Raw genomic sequence first — 21,573 nt, forward strand, 5'->3', positions numbered from 1 at the left:
TGCTCAAGAACTGGCTAGAAAGGGGCTCAAGCCCCCTGCACTTCTCAGGCAGTAAGTACACACCGACCAGCAGAGTCCATGAACCTGGTTTATGACATTCTTTTGGGGAGAGTTCCTATGCCCCAGCACGAAGCGCTGCCCAAGGCAGTCATGAGACCACAGCTGCTGCTCAGGGACCCAACCACCTTCCCAGTGCTGCTGTCAGGCAGGCTGAGGGCACTGAAGTCGGTCCCACTGCCTCCTGCGTCTGCCACGCCTGCTGGAGCCGTGGTGCAACAGAGCTGGAGTGTGGGAGCTCTGGTCATGTTTGCAGAGAGCCCAGTCAGTGATATAACACCAGAGGCCTTCCTGAGTAGGAGACGTTGTCTTTCAGGAGGGGTGACCCCACAGCCATACGCACTTTGTTCCAGCGGTGGCCTTTATTATAGATGGGCTTGACAGAGCGGGGAGACCAGCGGGTCAGGTACCTGTGGAGGGAGAGCAATGATGTGGCTGGGAGAGATGGGGGCCCACGCTGGAGCTGGGACGGTGGGTCATATCTCCTCGGGCCAAAGCCTTTCACCAGTTTCCCTTCTCGTGGAGCAGGGACTTTTCCTGGGAGCAACGGCTAAGTGTGCCGTAAACAGATGGGCTGGGCTCCTGCTGCCGCAAGCGTGTGTGGCCAGGGTCAGGCAGCCCAGGGCCATGCGCTTCCTTGATCTTTATGAGTTGTCAATTTTTGTGTGTATACTTGCTGGGGGAGGAGGCAGAGGAAGAGGCTGTCCAGAAAGCAGATCATTCCTCTCTGGCCTCAGTCATGGGGAGAGGAGAGGCTGATGTAAGGCCTGGAGAGATCCTTTCCTCTTCCCTACTTGGCTCACTCTGCCACTCTGGCCTTCCAGGAGCTCCCCTGGGTGGCCATCACTGATGTAGGACCCCTGCCCCTCACCCTCATAATGGGAGCCAAGGGTGAGGGCCTGTGGTACGGACCTAGCCCGGGAAGGTTCACATAAGCAGGAGGGGGTTGGGGAAAGATGGCTGCCGCCCACAGTCCTTTGGCCTCCTTTGGGGATGGCCAGGGCCCTGACAGTTCCCGGAAAAGTGGCTCATGCCGGCTGTGACTGGGGTTTACTCCATCCAGAATTGAAACTTGGATCCAGTCCAGAGAGGCCCACCCTTCATCCTGAAAGTTTAGCCATGGCAAAGCCAGGCTCCTCCCTGGCCTCCACTCTGGGCTGGGGTTCAACCCAGCTGCCGCTAGAGACCCTCACATGAGAAACTATCATTTAAAAAATTAAACACCTTGGTTGAGAATTTTTAGATAAAACAACAACAACAAAAAAAGACTACTGGGGCGCCTGGGTGGCTCAGTGGGTTGAGCCGCTGCCTTCAGCTCAGGTCATGATCTCAGGGTCCTGGGATCGAGTCCCGCATCAGGCTCTCTGCTCAGAGGGTGCCTGCTTCCCTCTCTCTCTCTCTGCCTGCCTCTCTGTCTACTTGTGATTTCTCTCTGTCAAATGGATAAATAAAAATCTTAAAAAAAAAAAAAAAAAAAAAGTACTGATTCACACATTTCAACTGAGCTCCCCTTCCCTGGACCTTGGTTTCCTACTCTTAGCCCTGTGCAAAGGGAACAGCTCTGAAGAAAGTAAAAAGCTGTGTGAAGTGCTGCCCTACACTTCAAGTGTGATGTGGACGGCGGCGGCGGGGAGGTGGGATGGACACATGACTCTCCACGTGTAACATTAATGTCAGTGCCCCCAATAGGAAGGCCTCTGTGCACTGGGTGGGGCCTACGGCTGGCTTTTCTCTGGTTGGTGGTGCTGGGACAACAGAAAAGGTGAAGGGAGGGGAACACCTGGCAGGTCCCGGAGTCAGCATCTCCCAGTTTTCAGAGGGAGTGGGGAGGAAGTAATGGGAGTGTGGGAGCAGGCTCCCTAAAAGGAATGTGCAATGAGATTACGGACCCCGGGAGGGCCTGAGGCTGACCAGCTTGTCCAGAGATGCTGCCCTCAAGCCATATTCCCCCTGCCCTGGAGAAAGTGGAGGGATGCTAGGCTTCAGCTAGCCCCGGGCCTGATGCCTGTGCCACATAGAATAGCTGCTGACAGTGGGGTGGTGGTGGTGGTGCGTGGCCTGAGTGGCCTCTAGTTAGCTCTCTGGGGAACACTCCAGCTCTAGGAAAAACCAAGGTTCCTTCGTACCTCTCCTGAAGGGGCAGGAGAAGGAGGAAGCATGGCTCCTTAGGGCCCAGCAGGGTCTGGGCCAGTCCGAGGCAGCTCAAGGCCCTCTGGATGGAATCATCAAGTCCCTTGTTGCAAGAGTATCACGCTCCTCCTAGCCAGGACTCCCCCTCCCCCTAGAGTGGCCTTTTGCAACCCAAGAGCCCCCACACATCATCAATCCTGTGTCACGTTAAAGGACACCGGATATATGGGAGGGAGCCTGGCCTTGCTTCAAAGGCTTGAGGGCAGGATGGATTGTGTCCTTAGGCAGGCTGCTGTCTCTTTACAAGTCAGACAGGAGGGTGGGCTCAACTCCCAAATGGTCCAGAGCACAAGTGGGAAAGACAGGAAGAGGTTAATATGTCTTGCCTCACCAGGGCTGCTGGCGGATGGCCCAGCTAGCCATGTGGGAGGTACAGGTGGAGATGGGCATGAGGCCAGGGCACTGCTGAGGTGTCAGTGAAGACCCAGCTCTGGCCCTGTGCCCCCAGTCCAGCCACCCGGAGCTGAAGTCGCCTGGCCTCCGACCCTCCGCGCCTGCATTCTGTCGGGTATCAGCCTTGGAGGTTGGCTGTGGATGGGTGTCTTGCTTTACTTCAACCATCTTTGGTCTCCTCCAGAGAGCACTTATAGTAGCAGCTGGACCGAAGGAAGAGGGAGGGGCATTGACAGGGCAAACAAAAAGAAAAGACCAGAATCGATTTTCTAGACCTGGATCTACTCTTGAGCAGGGGCTACTGCAGATCTGGGAGGACGTGAGTGTAGTCATGTCAGAGAAAGGGGTGGGAGCTCACCATAGAATGGCTGTTTTGAGGGTAAGACAGGAATCTGCTCCTATACCAGAGGGGGCCCCACTGCCTCAGCTAGAAGGCAGACTGACTGATTCCAGGGTCTGAGGGTGTTCCTCTGTTCTACAAAAGCCCAGAACCTCCCAGTCTGCCCTGGGCAGCTATACAAGTTAAGTGCATGACCCTAGGGAGTGACACGGAGGCTGAAGTTCCACAGTGCACAACGGGCATAGCGATACACAGTGGCTGCACCCCAAAGAGCCCTCCCCTTTCTCAGGCCTCACTCTGCCCTTTAATAACCCCACTGCTGGGATACTGAGAAGTTTGTAGAAGTGCTCTGACATTCCCATAGTAACCCAGTATGATGTCATAAACAGGGGATTAGCACATTCTAATACCCAGCCGGCAGACCTTCTTACCCTCCCTGCCCCTGTGCGAAGTGCCCAGCTGGGATGGGAAGAGGAGCAAGGCTGAGGCCAGCAGGGGAGGCCACAGAAGTGTACCCAGGATCCCCCACAGCAGTGCTGGGGCTGAAGGGGGTGGATGCTCACGTGAGGAGGGATGGAACAGACAGCCAAGGGAGCACTCTAGCCTTCCTGAGCTGTGGGATGAGCTCTAGGAAATGGCATCCCCTGTGGACAGAGTACAGTGAGAGCTGAGGGCCTGCAGGGTGCTCCGGGGGGTGACGCCCAGCTTTGCTTACCGGTTGAGTTGGGGTTTGCTCTTCGGAACAAATCCTTCAGGAAGCCGAGGCCTGTGATTTGGGAACAGACCTGAGTGGAGACGAGAGCACATGTGGGATGGTCCTGCAGCTCTGCAGTTCTCGGGGGCAGAAAGGAAAGCCCAAGGGCGCATGGGAGGTTGGCACTGGGGGGTGAGTGCAGCAAAGACTCTGGATGTCCCTATCTCTTCCAAGAGGGGCAGCTGGCAAGGGGTGGGTTGGGGGGATGGCGCCCATAGCCCTCTGCCCACCTCTTTGCCCTGAGAGGGCCTTCTACCTGCTCGGTGTGCCATTTTCACACACTCCTCAATCTTGCGGTGCTCTTCCAGGCACAAGCCTGTGATCCTCCGAGGTAGCATGCCCCCCAAGGGCCGGATGAACTGACTGAGCAGCAGAACATCCTAGGGGAAATGGAAAACTGTAGTTAGCCAGCCGGCAGGCACTGGATACAGGGCACCAGGGCCTCGCGGACTACATCAGAGGCCATCCTACCCCATAACCCAAAGGGGCTGATGCCCACCTAGGGAACCCACCATAGACCACCGCCTCCAGAGCCTTTGCATACTGGTCTGCCTTTACCCTAACACAACTGCAATCCCAAGTTGCTAAGATTTCCCAACCCCAGGGGCTTCTAGCACCTCCATGAGAATCTCTGAGAGATTAGAGAACAGATACTCCTCAAGAAGTGTTCCTCTTAGGAGCCCAGGCAGCATCTCTCCAGGTAATGAAAGGTCTGTTAGTCTCCTTGGAGGTGTGTCATAGATTTCCACTCAAGGGGGAGAAACCAGCACATCTCTACCCCCATAGCCTATAGGCTACAGGCTGGAACACACACACACAGACCCGCCAGCTCAGTTCCCCTACAAGCGCTAGGCAGCACAAGAGCTGGGGGGGAAAGGATCGGTGGTGAAGTTAAAGAGCCACATCTTTGAAGGCCCCTGTGGCCAGATGTGAATGGATTCTTGGGCTTCCTTTGGACCACCAGACTACTTTGGACAAGGCAAGGACACAAGGAGAAAACAGTAAAAAATCAAACCAAGAGACCACCTCCCCCTCTACCTTTCATTGGGTGGCTGAGGGGGTTAATAAAAGCCACTGCTTCTCCGAGGAGATGGGGGCCCTGCCCACCGAGGGGCCTGCCGCGCCCAACTTCGCAGGCCTGTTCCACAAACCGATCTGCTGCTCTGGCAGGCGTCTCGCTGTATAGCCACAGATTTGTTTTAATCACTGGGCAGCTCCTGAGGGACCTGGGCCCCCAATTCCCACCCCTGTAATCTTTAGAATCTGGTGAAAAGAACTTGGACTGGATTATCCAGGACTAATAAACTGAGCCCGCAGCCCCAGCCCCCCACCGGAGGCTGCCAAGCAAGCTGACAGCTTTGTGCGGCTCAGGCTAATGGTGTCCTGAGTGGGAAGGGGTAAAAGGAAAACAACTTTAGCCTTTACCTCGGAGGGGATTGGATTTCGTCTGCTGGGTAAACAGAGCCAAGTCCATTTCCTGGAAACGGCTGGTAGAAAGAGTGCCCCACAGTGGTTAGGCAGGTGTGGACTTCACTACCCCATCTTCAGCTGGAATTCTAAGTTTACAGCCACAACCCCACTACCTTCTACGTTACAAGAAGTTGTGAACACTGCTCCGTGGTCTGCAGGTTTCCTATTACTCTGGGCAGCCATGAGCAGAAGGGCTGGGAGCGGAGTGGAAGGAGCGCGCCCCCTCCCCGCTGGGTGGCCCGGAGCCAAGGCTCCCAGCCCTGGAGATTAGTTGGGTCATTCTGTTCGGATCCCATGGGCATGTGGCCTCTCCTGCTCTCACCACCTGACCGGGATCTGTGCCCTTAGCCATCCCATTGCACGGAGCGGTACAGCAACAACTTGCAGGTCAAATTGGCCCAGAGCCTGCATCACCTGAAACCTAAAAATAGGGTGCTTAATGTCACCAACAGAACCCTGAAGGATAAGTATGGGTTTCTCCAGGGCTGCGTCATTCCCCCAAGCCCGCCGTTTCTAGAAACAATGGACAGTGGTCGTCAGGATAGTAGGCTCCGCCTGGGTTTTGTACCCCAGTTTATGGTCTGGCTCTGATACTAGCTGGGGGACCTGAGGCAAGTTCATCAACTTTTCCATACCTCTAAGTTCCTTGTCCAGAAACCAAGGACAAAAAAAGGAACTACTTCATAGGGCTATTGTGAAAACCAAGTGAAGGAAGGCCTGGCACACCCCAGGGCCTGACCTGGAGCCTGTACACAGTGTCACCCATTCTTTTTCAGCACCATCATCTTTCCATGGAGAGAATGGCTCTAGAGGAGCTGGAGCCACCAGGGGTCTCTGCAGCTCCAGTACGGACGGAGACAGTAATGTGTCCTCAGATCATAGTGAGGACTCCCTGAATACACCCTCCCTAAAAGAGGAGGAAAGTCAAATCCAGAGCCTGATTCCATCTGTTGGAAACACACAGGGTTACAGGGCCCTGGTGGTCTGAACTGCATGCAACCAGCCGATGACCTAAATTAGTGACTCTTCAACCCTGATGACACTGTAGAATCACCTGGGGAGCTTTCAAAACTAACCATGGCCAGGCTCCACCCAGACCAAATGTAGTCCACGTTTGCGGGTGGGGCCTGAGTATGATTTTAAAGCTCCCTGGGGGTAGCCGGGGTTGAGAGCCACCGTCTTTGGTGGCAAAACGAGATGCAGCAGTGGCTGGGGCTGGGGATGCCACTGAAGCGAACCAGCAACCGCGACCCCCACGGCACGCAGAGCTGGGGTCTGTGCACAGCTCAGCTCACCTCGTAGCCATACTTGTGCTTCAGGTTCCACCGGCAGATGGGGCACTGGCCAGAGGGGTTAGGGGGGTTTGGGCTTTCCTTGGGAGTCCCTGTTAACCGGCCTTCAACCTAGGAGGAAGAGAAAGAGCCAGTGAGGGAGAGGGCATGTGGAGCCTCAGATCCTTGAGCAACCCCCCAAATGTTGAGATGTCAGGGAAGCGCCTCTCTGGGTGCCTCATGGGAGTAGCTAATAGGTCTTTCCACCTCAGCAGTGGCGCTGGTTCTGCAGCTGCTGCATACTGGACCTCGGCGGGCCATGGAGATGTGATCTAGTGGCACACGAGCTTAGAGGCCAGTAGACAATGCTGGGGGCAAGAGGGAGGGGTTGGTTCTGTCAGCCAAATGCTACCTTTTCTTCACTGAAACAAAACACCAGAACGTTATGCTTCCCTCTCTGGAAAAAGTGATACACGCACATGGTAAAAAGTTTCAAACTGTGGAGGGGTACACAGTTAAAAGGAAGTCTCCCGGGGCACCTGGGTGGCTCAGTGGGTTAAAGCCTCTGCCTTTGGCTCGGATCATGATCCCAGGGTCCTGGGATCGAGCCCCACATTAGGCTCTCTGCTCAGCAGGGTTCCTGCTCCCCCACCCCGCGTCTGCCTCTCTATCTACTTCTGATCTCTCTCTGTCAAATAAATAAAATCTTAAAAAAAAAAAAAAGAAGTCTCCCTCCCACCCCACACATCGTATCCTTCTCAGAGGAAACTGCCCTCCAGCTTCATCCAACAGAGGCAAGTCTGCTTGCAGTTCTCAACCAGGTGCCCCAGGGGACACTGGACAATGTTGGAAACATTTCTGACTGTCACAGCCGGGGCCTGGGGTGCTCGGGACATCTAGCCGGGAAGCTGGTAACCATGCTGCCAGGTCCAGGACAACCCCCATGACAAAGTCCTAGCCAGCCCCAAATGCCACCAGCGCCGAGGCAGAGAGCCCGCTCTGTGCCTTTACAAATGGGGACCACGCGCACTCTTGCTGCCTTCCTCTCTCTTTTCGAAACACACATGGGAAGATCTATTACCCTGCCCGCCTCCTTGCTTTTATCATTTTGGATGTCACCGTTCAAATCCTGCTGAGGCCACATGTGCAGTGACCTCTGCCACTGCTGCTGTATCCTGTGACACAGCCTTGGAATTACCAAGTGCCATAAGCCAATGATCTGGGAGGCGGCTCTAATTACAAGAGGGGGAGTGCAGAAAGCCTTGCTGATTGAAGCCGTGGATTATGAGAGGGAAGTAAGGAGAGGTCTGAGGCTTTGGGAGGGAAGCAATACTGTCTCCTGGGGCAGAAACTGGGAAAAGGGAAAGGGGGCTGTGCAGGGCATTGCTACCTGACTTTCTGCCAAGGCCACTGCAGCCATACCAGAAACGGAGAAGTGCACTAGGGAAAATGTGGAGGTGCAGGTTGGGTCTTGGGAGGGGGTTACAGTGGGCTTAGCAGGGGGAGGGTGAACATTTACTGACTCCCCTGTGCCTGGCTTTGTGCTAATAACGGCTCAAACGTATCACCTCATCGCATCCCTAAGACCTTGTGAGGGAGAATTCAAGACCTTATGTTACAGATGAAAAAAGTGAGACCCCAGAAAGTGAGCAATGCCCAGTTAGCTGTGGTGGTGGCTCTCCACGGAGGCACGGATGGGCTTCCCTCCTCCCAATGGGTCTCACGGTGCCACGACATCTCCATGTTCATTTTGTAAATAGCAGATTGATGCCCCACATGAGAAATACTCTATACTCAAAAGCCAGATCTATTTCTCTCCCCCAGCATGGAGTTCCTCGGGTGAATGCTTGTTTTGGCTTTCAATAAGGGAATCAAAAGAGGAGCCCAAAGGGGATGGGGGCCCCCTAAAAAGAACTGTTTTGAGGCTAAGCAGTGAAAAGGCTGAGGAGTACTCTGAGGAGGACCCAAAGAGAAAACCCTAAGGGCTCATCCTGGGGTAAGACTGCTTTGGGAAGGACTGAGCTTGGCTGGCTGCCAGAGGGGTTAAACCCCTGACTGACATGGAAGTTATGGAGGCTTCTGGGAGCCCTGTGGAGTGGCTGAGATTACTTGCAAGCATGGAAGGCCGTGTGAAAACGTTGTCTTTTAGGGATTATAGGATAATCTAGGCCCCATGACTCCCCGGGAAAGGGAGGTGAGATGGGCCTGACCAGGGAAAGGGGGAAGTAGGTGGATGAAGAATGGTTCTAGCTTTTTAACCAACAGACAAGGCGGGGTGTGGCTAGTAAGCCCAGGGCCCAGAGAGTATCACCTTTGAATGGTATCCCTTAAGGAGTAGCTTGGTCTTTCTAGGCAGGCAAGAAAGGAGCTGAGATTCAGGCTTCTGGCCACGGGTCAACTTACTTGGGCTCTGTCTCACCACTGCCTTGGCTTCCCCTTTGGAAAACTGATTCATCCCCAGCAAAGGACATATCAGCAAAGACCTCTGAGACCTTATCATACGAAAGGCCACTGTGATCCAACAATGGATGCCGCAGTCCAGGCACAATGATTGTTCCTGATTCAACCACATGACAGCACAGCTTGAAAAACGTTAAAGACTGTGGATTTATGGTGACAGAGGGAGCTGCCCCTGACGCCAGGAGTCCAGTTTGGACTGGCCTCCCTTCCTCCCTCCCCCTCTCCCAGGCAGCTCCAAGCATTAAAGAGGCTGTAAGTGGCCAATTCGATGATACTTACTATAGTCGTCTTGCCTTCTTGGATCTCCACCACTACAGAGATAAAGGGGAAAAATCAGGTCAGCCATTTAATAAGGAACAGGGAGTTTCAAATAACAGCTCAAATTCTACAAATGCAGAAAATCGGAGCCTTCGGTCAGCACTCTCCCACGGTCCCCACCTGGGAAAGAAAGCGTGCAGGGTTCATCTCTGAGTGCCAAGGCTCTCTGCCCTTGAGGCTGGGTCGGGGCAAGCCCAGATGCCCAGGTAATACCATCTCTTTGGGATTAAGGGTCTCCACACTGTTTTTCTTTCTAAGCCGAGATTCATCCTGGTCCTAAACCAAGGGAATTGGCAAGATCTGGCCCTCCCGTGGCTGGCAGTAATGACCTCAGAGTTGGGCCGGGTGGGGGCAGAAGCATCTAAAAGACCTTCAGAAGTACCTACTGCGCATGTCCTTTAATGACGAGAATCAGACAAACATGGCTTCTGACCCTGAACAACGTCACATGCCGGAATCAGGACTGTGCTCCAGAGGCCCAGGCCTGATAAGGGGTAAGACAAGCTCACTTGCACAAGTTGGCCAGGGAAGCCATGCTAAAGCTCTGAGAGGAAGCTATGAGGGTTAAATCCTCAGCCATTCTCCACGCCTTCCCTGCAAGGTTGCACTGAGCTGTCCCTGGGAGTGAGTGGTGACAGGGGTGGCGGACAAGGGCCTGCAGATGTTGGCCCAGGCTAGTTTTCAGGAAAGCAGGGCAACTACAAACAGAGGGGGGCTCCCTCAGCGCCCTACCCAGGAGAGACCTCAAGGGCAGGATAGTAAAGTCACACACATCCCTCAGGCTGTATGTATATCCTAGCTTACTCAACCAAGGGGAAGAATGACAACTTCAATAATATTCCAAGGAAGAACCAAGCCAATGGCACATGCTTGGAGAATATAATCACACAAAGTTCTTAGAGAGTCCCCCTTGTTCTCTAGTTACTTCAGAAAGAGGGGAGCCGCTGCCGTCAGTGTGTGGGAACCAGCACGCAGCAGAGGCTGTCAACGCTAGCTTGCACCAAGACCACGAAATACTGGTCACTTCTGACTGCTAATCAATGCGACAGAAAACTCGGGTCTGCAGAGCCGGTAGCGAACTTGTCTCATAGCAGCATACCAGCACCGTACTGAAATAGCAGCTGGGTTCCCACAATTAGTTTTACTCAGCTTCAGCTGAGGCAAGAAGTAGTACAGCTTAGAAAGAGTCAAAGGCTGGGGTGCGGGAGGGGTTGGTGGGGTGGGGTGGGGGCCTGGGTGGCTCTGTCAATAGAGCGTTGGACTCTTGGTTTTGGCTCAGGTCTTTATCTCAGGGCTGTGAGACCATGCCTGCGCCTAGCTCCCAGTGGTGGGGAATCTGCTTGAGTTTCTCTCTCCTTCTGCCCCTCCCCTCCATGCTTGCTCTCATTCTCTAAATTAGAGAAGTCTTTAAGAAAGAGCCTAAGGTCCTTAATGTTCAGAATCTAGTGAAAGTTATGGACCCTTTCCTGGAAACACGCTGATGAGCGCACATACAGACTTGTGTCCCTAAACGGTAATGCTAAGTTTTCTCCCAGTGGTGGCAGTACATGATTTTTACTTTGTTCTTTATGCCTGCCTGGATTTTCTAAAGTTTTAAAAATAACATATACTGCTTCTGCAATGAAAAATAAACAGCAAAAAGAAAGAGAATGAATGTCTAAGAAAAAAGTGAGGCAATTCGAACCCAACTGGAGGCCCTCGGCAGCATCTATGATCACTGAGCTCTGTGACCAACACCTAATTGGACACAGACTGCCTGGAATTGTCCCCCATTTGTTTTCTGGGCAAGGCCATTCATAAAGCCTCATTACTCCAAAACAACCAACCTGAGAGCCCCTCAGTGTTCCAAGTCCAGATATACACAAAGGAGCCAAGAAGGCCAGAAAGGCCCTGAGGCTCAATTCAAAGACAAACTAGTTCTCTCCCTGTAAAAGAAAATGCGTCACCTCACAGAGACGAGCATGAACGGGATGTGGGTAAGACTCAGCCTGGTGCTCAGTTAGGAGGCCAGCACAGCTGCGGGGCCATGGTCCTGGGATATGTCAATGTACCAACACGGGGGCACAGAAGTGGGCAGAGCCCCAGCTCAGCCGGGCTTCCGGGCACCCCAGAAACTTTGCAAAAACCCAACCTAGGAGAGGGATGGAAGGCAACCAAGTAAGCATCAACAGGTGAGGGTGAAGTTTCTAAGAATCCGGGAGGAAACAAAAGGCGAGACACATTCCTGGTACCCCTCTAGCCAGAAGGAGAACGAAGGCCCGAAACACAAAGCAGATAAACATGTGGTTCCCCTCTCCGTGGAGGCACTTGGGTCCTAACCATGAGGTAAACAAATCTAACAAAACACACATCACTCCCGGCAAAGAACCAAACCCTGAAGTCATCCCACTGGCCCCTGGAAAAGAGATCAAAGCCTGTGGCCAGCTCCACTGTTCGCTAGCTCCCCACACAGCAACGCTGAGCCTGTGAATCATCTTTCCCCACGCCCGCCCGTGGGTAAAACAACAGGCAGATGCTTACCTACTACAGACAATCTGTCAGACCAGAAAGAAGGACCCCAGAACAAGACTGAGAGTGATCAGGGCGGTGTCTCAGTGCAGAGGCAGGAGGCCTGGCTGGAGCCTCAAGAAACCCCTAGATTTTAAGCCTCTGAAAACAGGAGATAGGAATCAAAATAGCATTGCTTTTCAGTGTGCATACAAAAATAGGTCAAAACCAAACAGAACCTGAGATCCATTTTGCCCCTGGCCTCCTCGCCACTCAAGACATGGGTAACCATGAAAAACTGGACTAAGACATTTAGGTAGTACCAGACACCTGGTTTAGAAAAAGGTAGAATCGCTCTAGTGTTCTGAGATACAGCTACTATGAAGTAGACGAAGGAAAGACATGAAACGAGTTTCTGGGCTAGAGTTAGGGGCAAATTTTCTATGACGGACACTTCTCTCGCACACGTCAAATAATCCGTCCCACGTGAGGCAACGTGTTTGCTGAGCACCCAGGGAGAGCACAGCCTAGTCCCACACTGTGGAGAGCTGCATCAGTCTCTGCCCTAGAGGAGAAAAGGGAGCGAAACCAAGTATGGGAACTTCACTACAATAAAAGTCCATGCCTCGTAAAGAGGCCCTCTGAGTACTTCAGTAAATACTCACTTAGGATGGGGTCCAGGATGGCTGAACTGTAACAGTCTAGCGCACACAGTGCCGGGGGGAGACTGCAGTGAACGCAGAAAGACCTCGATTGTCACACAAACACAGACTTGGTGAACTGCAGCAGTATGAAGACCCAACTGTTTCGTGAAGGGGAAGGGGGGACCCATGAATGATGTGGAGGGCGCTGCTGCAGGAAGTGCCCAGAGACCAAGTCCTTCTTGGTCTCTTTTTGATCTTTTCTTGGAAAAGATCCACGCAAACCAAGTCCCAAGCAGAGTAGGACAGAATGGAGCCACTGATGGCTAAAAGGCAGCACTCACAAGTCCTGGGGGAGGGCTGGGGATTGGAGTATCTGTTTGGGACCAGTGGCTGCACTTCTGGCCCTTGACTACTTTTTTCAAACTCCTTCCCCACTCCCCTATGCTCATCTTCAATTCTACTACAAGTTCTCTGATTCTCTCATCACCTACCCCATTCTTTCCCCTGGACCTCTGAGGGCATGTCCCTCTGCACCAGGTTTCACCGGGCTTTTTCCACTAGAAGGTTCCTCTGGACTATGTCCTTTTTAGTCTTTAAAACCCCAACTCACACACTCCCCTCTCAAAGCTTTTAGCTACAGGGCTTCCCATCCTGTCAGGCGCATCCTTGTCTGAAATGTGAGGTCCTCCAGAAAGCCCTTCAGCTAACTGGAAAAGATGAAGAAAATTCCCTTCAGCCTTTGCACTAGCTTCTGATGGATGATTCCTGTTAATTCAGAGAGTCAGATGTGTTTCTGTGTTTTTTTTTTTTTTTTTTAAAGATTTTATTTACTTATTTGACAGAGAGAGATCACAAGTAGGCAGAGAGGCAGGCAGAGAGAGAGAGGAGGAAGCAGGCTCCCTGCTGAGCAGAGAGCCTGATGCGGGACTTGATCCCAGGACCCTGAGATCATGACCTGAGCCGAAGGCAGCGGCTTAACCCACTGAGCCACCCAGGCACCCCGATGTGTTTGTTTTAGATACATTTCCTTCCCAAAAGCGATAAGGCAGGAATGAGATCTAACACAATCTTTCCCATAAAAAGCACTACATGGTCTTCAGCCAGTGAACTGAGGAGATCTTTCAGGTGGGAGAACCACAGGACAGCCCTCCCCTGGAGCACCACAGCAGTCTTAGTGGTGGAGAGGGAGAAGTGCTAGCTCTGCTTCTGATGCCACCACTTACTGGCGGGTGATCCCGGGTGGCTACTGAACTCTTCTGGGCCAGATTTCCTCATGCGGAAAAAATGTCAATAATATCCACCTTTAAAGATTGTTGAGAAGATGGAATAGATGTATGTGGAAAGCCTGGCACAGTGCATGCAGCAGCCACAGACTAAAGCATGATTTCCATTTTTGTCTGCGTGCACCTCTCCTTGCCTTTGTGTGTCCCTCTGATCAAACTTTTGATTAGGCTTTCTCAATAGCAGCATAACTGGCATTTCAGGCCAGGTGGTCCTTTGATGGGGAGGGGGGTAGGCATCTTGCACACATCCCCGGGCCTCTACCCACCAGATGCCAGGAGTACCACTTGTGACAACAAAAATGCTTCTAGACGTTTCCAAATGTTCACAGGGACAACTGCCCCCAACGGAGAACACTGCTTTAGCCTAAGAGTCTCTACAGGCAAGAGCACAGAATGCAGGGCACCTGGGTGGCTCAGTTGGTTGGGTGACTGCCTTTGGCTTAGGTAGTGTTCCTGGAGTCCCAAGATTGAGTCCCGCATAGGGCTTCCTGCTTGGCAGGGAGTCTGCTTCTCCCTCTTCTCATGCTCTCTCTCTCTCCCATTCTCTCTCCCAAATAAATAAATAAAATCTTAAAAAAAAAAAAAAAAAAAAAAAAGCACAGAATGCTGGGTGTTTATCAACTCTGACTAAAATTAAGTAATGCTACTTGATACCCTGAAATGTAGGATGCTTGAATATTTTCAGCAAAACACCCAGCTTCCTGCCCACAACTTTAAATTCTGTGTGTACAATACTGTTTGGGTGTCAAATATACTAGCCGGGACCAGTCAAAATTAACTATATATGTAATATTTTACGCCTTGCACATAACAGGTAGTATATTAAGACAAAGTTTTTTTCATTTAAAGGCTCTGAAGACAGGTGGTTCTCAAGCAGAATAAAGAACACGGCAGTGCCTCCACACGTAAGATCACATCAATTCAATTAGTTAGCTTTTAGGTCTGACAGCAAGTAACAGAAGAGTTACCAACCCAGGTACTTATGGAGAGAGGTTCCAAGACCTATCTGATTATAGAGTCCATCATTTCACAAAATCTCCAACTGAAAAAATTATAACCTCAAATACTCTTTTGAAAACAAATAGGCAAAAAACTATTCCTCTTGCTCATCCTCTGGGAACATAGCAAAGAATTGTTTTCAACTCTGAATTTCACAATGAATATGTAAATTACAGCTATTGGAGCCTGACACTTCGTAGAGACCCTCAAAAATGTTACAGGTATATGCTTATTTTGCAGCAAGGTACAGATGAACCATCTTACCATGTCCTTCCTATTATCAGCATGATTTTTTTTTTTATCTTTCTTTATTAGTAGATTAGTTTATCTAATATTAACCAAGCAGTATCTAGATTTTGTTCTTTCTAGTGTATGTTCCATCTAAATTCTTTTATTTATTTATTTATTTTTAAAAGATTTTATTTATTTATTTGACAGACAGAGATCAAAAGTAGGCAGAGAGGCAGGCAGAGAGAGAGAGAGAGAGAAGCAGGCTCCCCGCGGAGCAGAGAACCCGATGCGGGGCTCGATCCCGGGACTGTGAGATCATGACCCGAGCCGAAGGCAGCAGCCCAACCCACTGAGCCACCCAGGCGCCCCATGTTCCATCTAAATTCTTTCAGCATACCTATTTCCATTTCTTCATGAAATACCTCTTTGATTTCCCCAAGCTGGGACCCAGACCTCACTTCACCTGTATCTGCTGGATGGAGGCCAAGTCCAGCTGGCTGTGGCTGGGCCTACCAGGAGCCCTGTCTATCACTGCTGTTTGAAAACTAAAACAGCTTTCTTTCTGAGACAAATCCAATGGATTCCTCAATAGGTTCTTCTTTTTGGACTTTTCTGCTCCCTCTGACAACAATGACCGTTCTTGGGGCACCTGGGTGGCTCAGAGGGTTGAGCCTCTGCCTTTGGCTCAGGTCATGATCTCAGGGTCCTGGGATCGAGCCCCGCATCGGGCTCTCTGCTCAGCGGTGAGCCTACTTCCCCCCTCTCTTTCTGCCTGCCTCTCTGCCTACTTGTGATCTCTGTCTGTCAAATAAATAAAATCTTAAAAAAAAAAAACAAAAAACAATGACCGTTGTTCTCCTCTGGGCACCTCTCAGCTTTAAAGGATACGTTGGGCAATACTATGCCAGAATCTTAAAAACAAACATACCGATGTCACTTCTTTTGCACATCACTCATCTATTTTGGTTTCTAGCAGTGCACAAAGGAAGGCTATGTCCTGACATAGCTTTTCACTCCTTGTCAGATTTCATCCTCTTATAAGCCTGTTCAAGACACATTCCCCTCATTAAAACTTCCAACTAGGTTTCTGTTTCTGGTAACCAAATCTCCCTGTAGCTAATCATGTAAATACCTCACTTGCATTTATTGGAGCGTATGCATGTCACCTCATTAGAACCTTACTTCTCAGGAAAAGGGCTGTATTTTCTTTTTCCAGGATCCTCTGACAGTCAGAAGCACAGTACTTAGCCTTCAGTAAGCTCCCAATTCAAGGCTAGAATCAGGCTGCCTTTCCAGGCTTATGACTAATGAAAAGGAGAACCACTATCCAGCATCTGTCGCTGCTTCACCTTAGCTTCTTTCTCTCTGGGAGACTAGCGGCAGGGGCAGAAAAAGCCGCCAGCAGAGCATTTTCATATGAGAAACTGGAAACGGAGGCCCTGGGGAGGATAGTTACACGTCCTTCCCTCATGGTCCAGGTTTGTTTGTTTGTTTGTTTTGTTTGTTTGTTTAAACAAGGAAGGAGGCAGTTAAGAGAATACGGAAAGCAAAACGAAAACACGCATACCTCTACCGAAAGCTTTCTGAATCCCGGGACGGGTTTCTTCCTGCTCCTGCTAACTAAGCAAGGCTTCCCCGTCCTTCCCCGCCCCCACCAGTGAGAACACTGCCGAGCGTCAAGATACTAACATCAAGGTCTGGAAAGTGCTTTCAAGCATCCCCGGCGCGCTAGTCTCTACCGCGTTTCAGAACCGCGCGAAAGAAAGGGAGGGAGGGGAGCACGGGGGCTGGAGAAAGCAACCTCCACTGCTCTCTTCCTCAGCCTCGGGAGGTGGCCGGAACCCAGGACTCACCTTCCCTGAACCCGCGAGCTGGAAGCCGCGCCCAGCTGGTTGCGATCGGGCCAGCAAGGAGCCTCCAGAGTAGCCGTCTACAGGGGTACACGAGCACACTGAGGGCCGCCATCTTGAAAAACAAACGGTGACCTCTTGTGCACTTCCGCTTCCGGAATGGCGTGTGCGCAGCCGCAGTGGTGAGCAGGAAGTGTGAGGTTGTGGGCTTCACGCTCCGATGCTCTTGCGCTTCCATTTCCCTCTTTTCTCCCGTTAGGGTTAAACCTAGAGATCTCTGTGTTAAGCCCGTGTTTTGTTCTGAGGGTCTAGCGCAGGTTTTCTAGCTCCGGTCTTGCCAGTCCTCCGAGTGTGTCAGGTCGCTTTCGTTCCCTCACAGGCTTCCTTTGTAAAAATCACATATACCACCCCTGTTTACTTAAAAACTTTTTCTTCGACTCAAATGCGGATTTTCTGCTTCTTGTGGCTAAGGCTAGATCTGTGCAGTAGAGCTTGAAATTGTTGGGACTCTGGTTCTTGAACGTCAGGTATCAGGCTGACCTGGCATAGAATTAATGCATACCTTCTCCACCCATCTCCTTTTCCCCCACCCTCAAAAACGCACTTGTCTTTAATTCTCCTATACCTAACACTTCCTTTTGGCCCCAGCGCCTTCGCATAGCTATTTCCTCTACCTGCTCTTTGGCCATCTGCTAAACTCCTACTTACTTCTCAGAGCTCAGCTCAAAATTCACTTCCACATTAGAGTCTTCCTTAACTTCGCTGTTACTGGCTCTCAGAGCCAGATAACTCCCTTTCGGTACTTGGCATAATGGCATTTTACATCTATTTGTATTTTTGTCTCTCCACCAGACTGTAAACTCCGTGAAGGCAAAGATAGTTTTTTTGTTAACTTTTATCTCCAGCATTAATACTGTGCTGACACCTATATGTCACTTAAGTGCAGTATATAGTTGTTGAATGAGTGGAATCTACTTACAGGGTTGTTGGGAAGATTAGGTAAGACTTAAGTGCTCAATAAACAAAAGCTAATTAATAAGGCAATTATTGAGACGGCCCTTGGGCTAGGTACTTGTCATAGTTTGATATACTTTCATAATGAGAGGCTTGTAGTACTAAGAAGAAAACACAACTTTCTTCTTTTGGATTTGCAGAATATATAGGATGCTCCCCTAGATCTATATAAGAAACATAGGTAGCTCAATTCTTCCACCCTCCATAATAAACCCGAAATATCCTCCATAAACATACGCAGCTCAATTCTTCCACCCTCCATAATAAACCCGTAATATCCTCCATATTCTTTTCCACCCTTCATAATAAACCCGAAAGGGGATTTTCTAGTTATCCCACTCTGATTCATAGACGGAAAAATCAGGCTCATTAAATGGCAGAGTATTAAATGTTTCCTGATAAAGGGGAGGGAAAGAGTCCCATCTTCTAGTTGGGACTGCAGAACAGCTGCTCCATGGGGAGCTTGAGTGATATCACCATACACAAGGAGGACAGTAGAAAAATGGCTTGGGTTACCATAAAACATCACATTCAGCAAAGGCAGATCCTGGAGAAAAAGATCAGTCTGGGTGAATGAAACAGACACGTGAATTAGGAGTGGAGGAAAGGGTTTTGGTGGGGTATTTTTAAAGATGTCCTGACTAAGATCAGGAAAACCTTGGCTTTCTCTATAGCTACCACTTTCCTTCTGTATGATGACATTGATCCCTTCCTGCTTGTACCACATCCCCTGTTTCTTTATAAGTCCCCAGCTTCTGGTGATCCAGTAGCAACAAGGGCAGTAGGAGAGCCCCTACCCAGAGCTTATTTTTGGACACAGTGAGCTAAAGTATTTGAGTGTCAACCCTCTCTTCATTATTATATCCTGACTTATTATACTCAATTTTTATTTTAAGAAACAACTTGTATTTTGGGGTGCCTGGGTGGCTCAGAGGGTTAAAGCCTCTGTCTTCAGCTTAGGTCATGATCTAAGAGTCCTGGGATCGAGCCTGGCATTGGGCTCTCTGATCAGCAGGGAGCCTTCTTCCCCCTCTCTCTCTCTGCCTGCCTCTCTGCCTACTTGTGATCTCTGTCTGTCAAATAAATAAATGAAATCTTTAAAAAAGAAAAAGAAACAACTTGTATTTTATACAATGACAAGTAATGTCATTATTGTAGAAAAGAGAAAACAGTAAAGTAAAAAGAAAATATATATCACCATTAATCCAGAGATTAACACTACATTTAGCAAAATGAAATAATACTGAAATAATACCTTGCTTTTCAATATCTTAGTTTTCTGAACCTATTTATTATTAGTCCCTACATGAAAAAAAATTATTTGAGACCAGATTTTGCTCAGGAGACAGTCAGTTTAAAAAATTTTAAAAATAAAGAATAACCTGTATAAGAAAGTACACAAATTATGGGGCACCTGAGTGGCTCAGTTGGTTGTCTGCCTTCAGCTTGGGTCATGTTCTCAGGGTCCTGGGATCAAGCTCCAAGTGGTCAGGCTTGGAGTCTGCTTCTCCTTCTCCCCCTGCTCATGCTCTCTCTCTCAGTCTCTCCCTCAGTCAAAGAAATAAATAAAATCTAAGATTTTATTTGTACTATTTGTGCTAAGGAGTACAAGCAGCCAGAGCGAAGTGGAGAAGCAGGCTCCCTGATGAGCAGAAAGCCCGATGTGGGACTTGATCCCAGGTCCCTGAGATCATGACCTGAGCCAAAGGCAGATACTTAACCGACTGAACCACCCAAGTGCTCCCCCCAAAAAAAATCTTAAAAAAAAAAAAGAAAGTATACAAATTATCAGTTTGTAGCTTGATGAATTTTTACACAGGGAATACATTATCCACACCACTAAATAGAACATTAATAGCAGTTTGGAAGACCCCCTGGTGTCCCCGCCCAGACATTATTTCCTCTTCAAGGGTAATCATTATCCTAAATTTTTAGCATCATAAATTACTGTTTCCTTATTTGAACTTTGTATAAATAGACTCTTACAGAGCATGTACTCTTTTGTGTCTTCTTTCACCTGCTCATCAATATGTTTGTAAGATTCATCCATATTGTTATGTACACTTGCCATTTATTCGTTCCCGTTGCTATAGAATGTTCCACCGTGATTATACCTGCTGTTTCACCTTCCTCTTGTTAATAGGATTTAGATACTTTCCAGTTGGGACCACTACAAATAGCGCTGTGATGAACAATCTTCTGTATGATTTTTGTGAACACAAGAACAAGCATCCCTTAGGACTTTATCTAGAAGTGGAACTGTTGGATCATAGCGTATGCATGTACTTAGATACTAGATAGTAGATACTGCCAAACAGTTTATTCTGGTACCATTTGTGTATAAGAGTTCTAGTTGCTCCATATAGTTATCAATATTTGATATTTTTTATACTTTTCATCTTGATCATTCTGGTGAGTATGTCACAGGATTTCATTGTGTATTTAATTTATATTTCTTTGGTGCCTAATGAAGATGAGTCATTTTTCATATGTTTATAAGCCATTTAGATATTTTCTTTTGTAAAATGTCTGTTCAATTCTTTGGCCCATTTTATACTGGGTTGCCTGTATTTTTCTTTTCTGTTTTCTTTTCAATGAAGCAACTTAAAAAAAAAAAAAGATTTTTATTTATTTATTTGTCAGAGAGAGAGAGAGGGAGAGAGTGGAAAGCAGGGGGAGAAGGAGGCAGAGGGAGAAGCAGGCTCCCTGCTGAGCAAAGATCCTGATTTGGAACTCTATCCCAGAACTCTGAGATCCTGACCTGAGCTGAATGCAGATGCTTAACTGACTGAGCCACCCACACATCCCTTCCTGTATTTTTCTTATTGATTTGTAGAAGTTCTTTATATATTCTGGATAATTGTCCTTTGTTGGACATAACTATGGCAAATGTCATCTTCCTCTCTGAGTTGCCTTCTGTAGTATATATATTTTTTAAATTTTATTTATTTATTTGACAGATCACAAGTAGGCAGAGAGGCAGGCAGAGTGAGAGGAGGAAGCAGGCTCCCTGCTGAGCAGAGAACCTGATGTAGGGCTTGATCCCAGGACCCTGAGATCATGACCCGAGCTGAAGGCAGAGGCTTTAACCCACTGAACCACCCAGGCACCCCTGTAGTATATTTTTTTGATGAGCAGTATTTTAATTTTTTAAAAGATTTTATTTATTTATTTATTTATTTATTTATTAGTGAGAGAGAATGAGTGAGAGAGAATGAGCATGAGCAGTGGGGAGTGGCAGAGGGAGAAGCAGACTCCCTGCTGAGCAGGGAGCTCAGTGTGGGGCTCTATCTCAGGGCACTAGGATCCTGGCCTAAGACAAAGGCAGACACCTAACTGACTGAGCTACCCTCGCACCCCTTAAATTTTTAAAAAATTTTTAATACAGTGTAATTTATCATTGTTTTCTTTTGTAGTTGGTATTTTTGATATTTTAAGTAGGCTCCATGCCCACCTTAGGCTTGAACTCATGACCGAGAGATCAAGAATCACACACAATCAACTGAGCCAGTGTGTATCCCTTTGGTTTCTTATTTAAATTTTTTTCCTCCTCAAAATCATGCAGATGTTCTGTTTTTTTTTTTTTTCCCTCAAAACTGTATTGTTTTACCTTTAAATTAGATCAAAACTCACTTGGAATTGTTTTATTACATGATCTGAGATTGGGATTAAGACTCATTTTTTCCCCATTAGCAATATTTAACTGACCTGGCACCATTTATTAAAAGCACCACACATTCCCCCATCACATTTTATCTGGTCTAGATCGGTCTCTGGAGTTTCTATTTGGTCTCTTTTTCTGTCCCTTAGCA

General features: G+C 49.0%; 1 protein-coding gene across 1 annotated transcript; it reads right to left on the reverse strand.

Moving 5' to 3' along the window:
• Window positions 1–74: 74 nt before the first annotated feature.
• On the reverse strand, window positions 75–16,903 carry MRPS18A (mitochondrial ribosomal protein S18A). The gene is made up of 6 exons (XM_059178094.1): window positions 16,751–16,903; window positions 9,215–9,246; window positions 6,500–6,607; window positions 3,991–4,114; window positions 3,696–3,765; window positions 75–467 (listed from the first exon to the last, which is right to left on the reverse strand). Exons 1-6 carry the CDS (start codon window positions 16,860–16,862, stop codon window positions 323–325), a joined length of 591 nt encoding a protein of 196 aa, XP_059034077.1. The 5' UTR covers window positions 16,863–16,903; the 3' UTR covers window positions 75–322.
• Window positions 16,904–21,573: the final 4,670 nt, after the last annotated feature.

Source organism: Mustela lutreola, chromosome 6 (genome assembly GCF_030435805.1).
Source record: "Mustela lutreola isolate mMusLut2 chromosome 6, mMusLut2.pri, whole genome shotgun sequence".
NCBI lineage: Eukaryota > Metazoa > Chordata > Mammalia > Carnivora > Mustelidae > Mustela > Mustela lutreola.

Bases quoted from the DNA above. Each gene is read 5' to 3' on its own strand.
- MRPS18A (XM_059178094.1), bottom strand. From the start codon at position 16,862: ATGGCGGCCCTCAGTGTGCTCGTGTACCCCTGTAGACGGCTACTCTGG. The intron at 9,247-16,750 runs GTGAGTCCTGGG...TTATCTCTGTAG, and splicing joins AGCTCGCGGGTTCAGGGAAG to TGGTGGAGATCCAAGAAGGC. The intron at 6,608-9,214 runs GTAAGTATCATC...TCTTCCTCCTAG, and splicing joins AAGAAGGCAAGACGACTATA to GTTGAAGGCCGGTTAACAGG.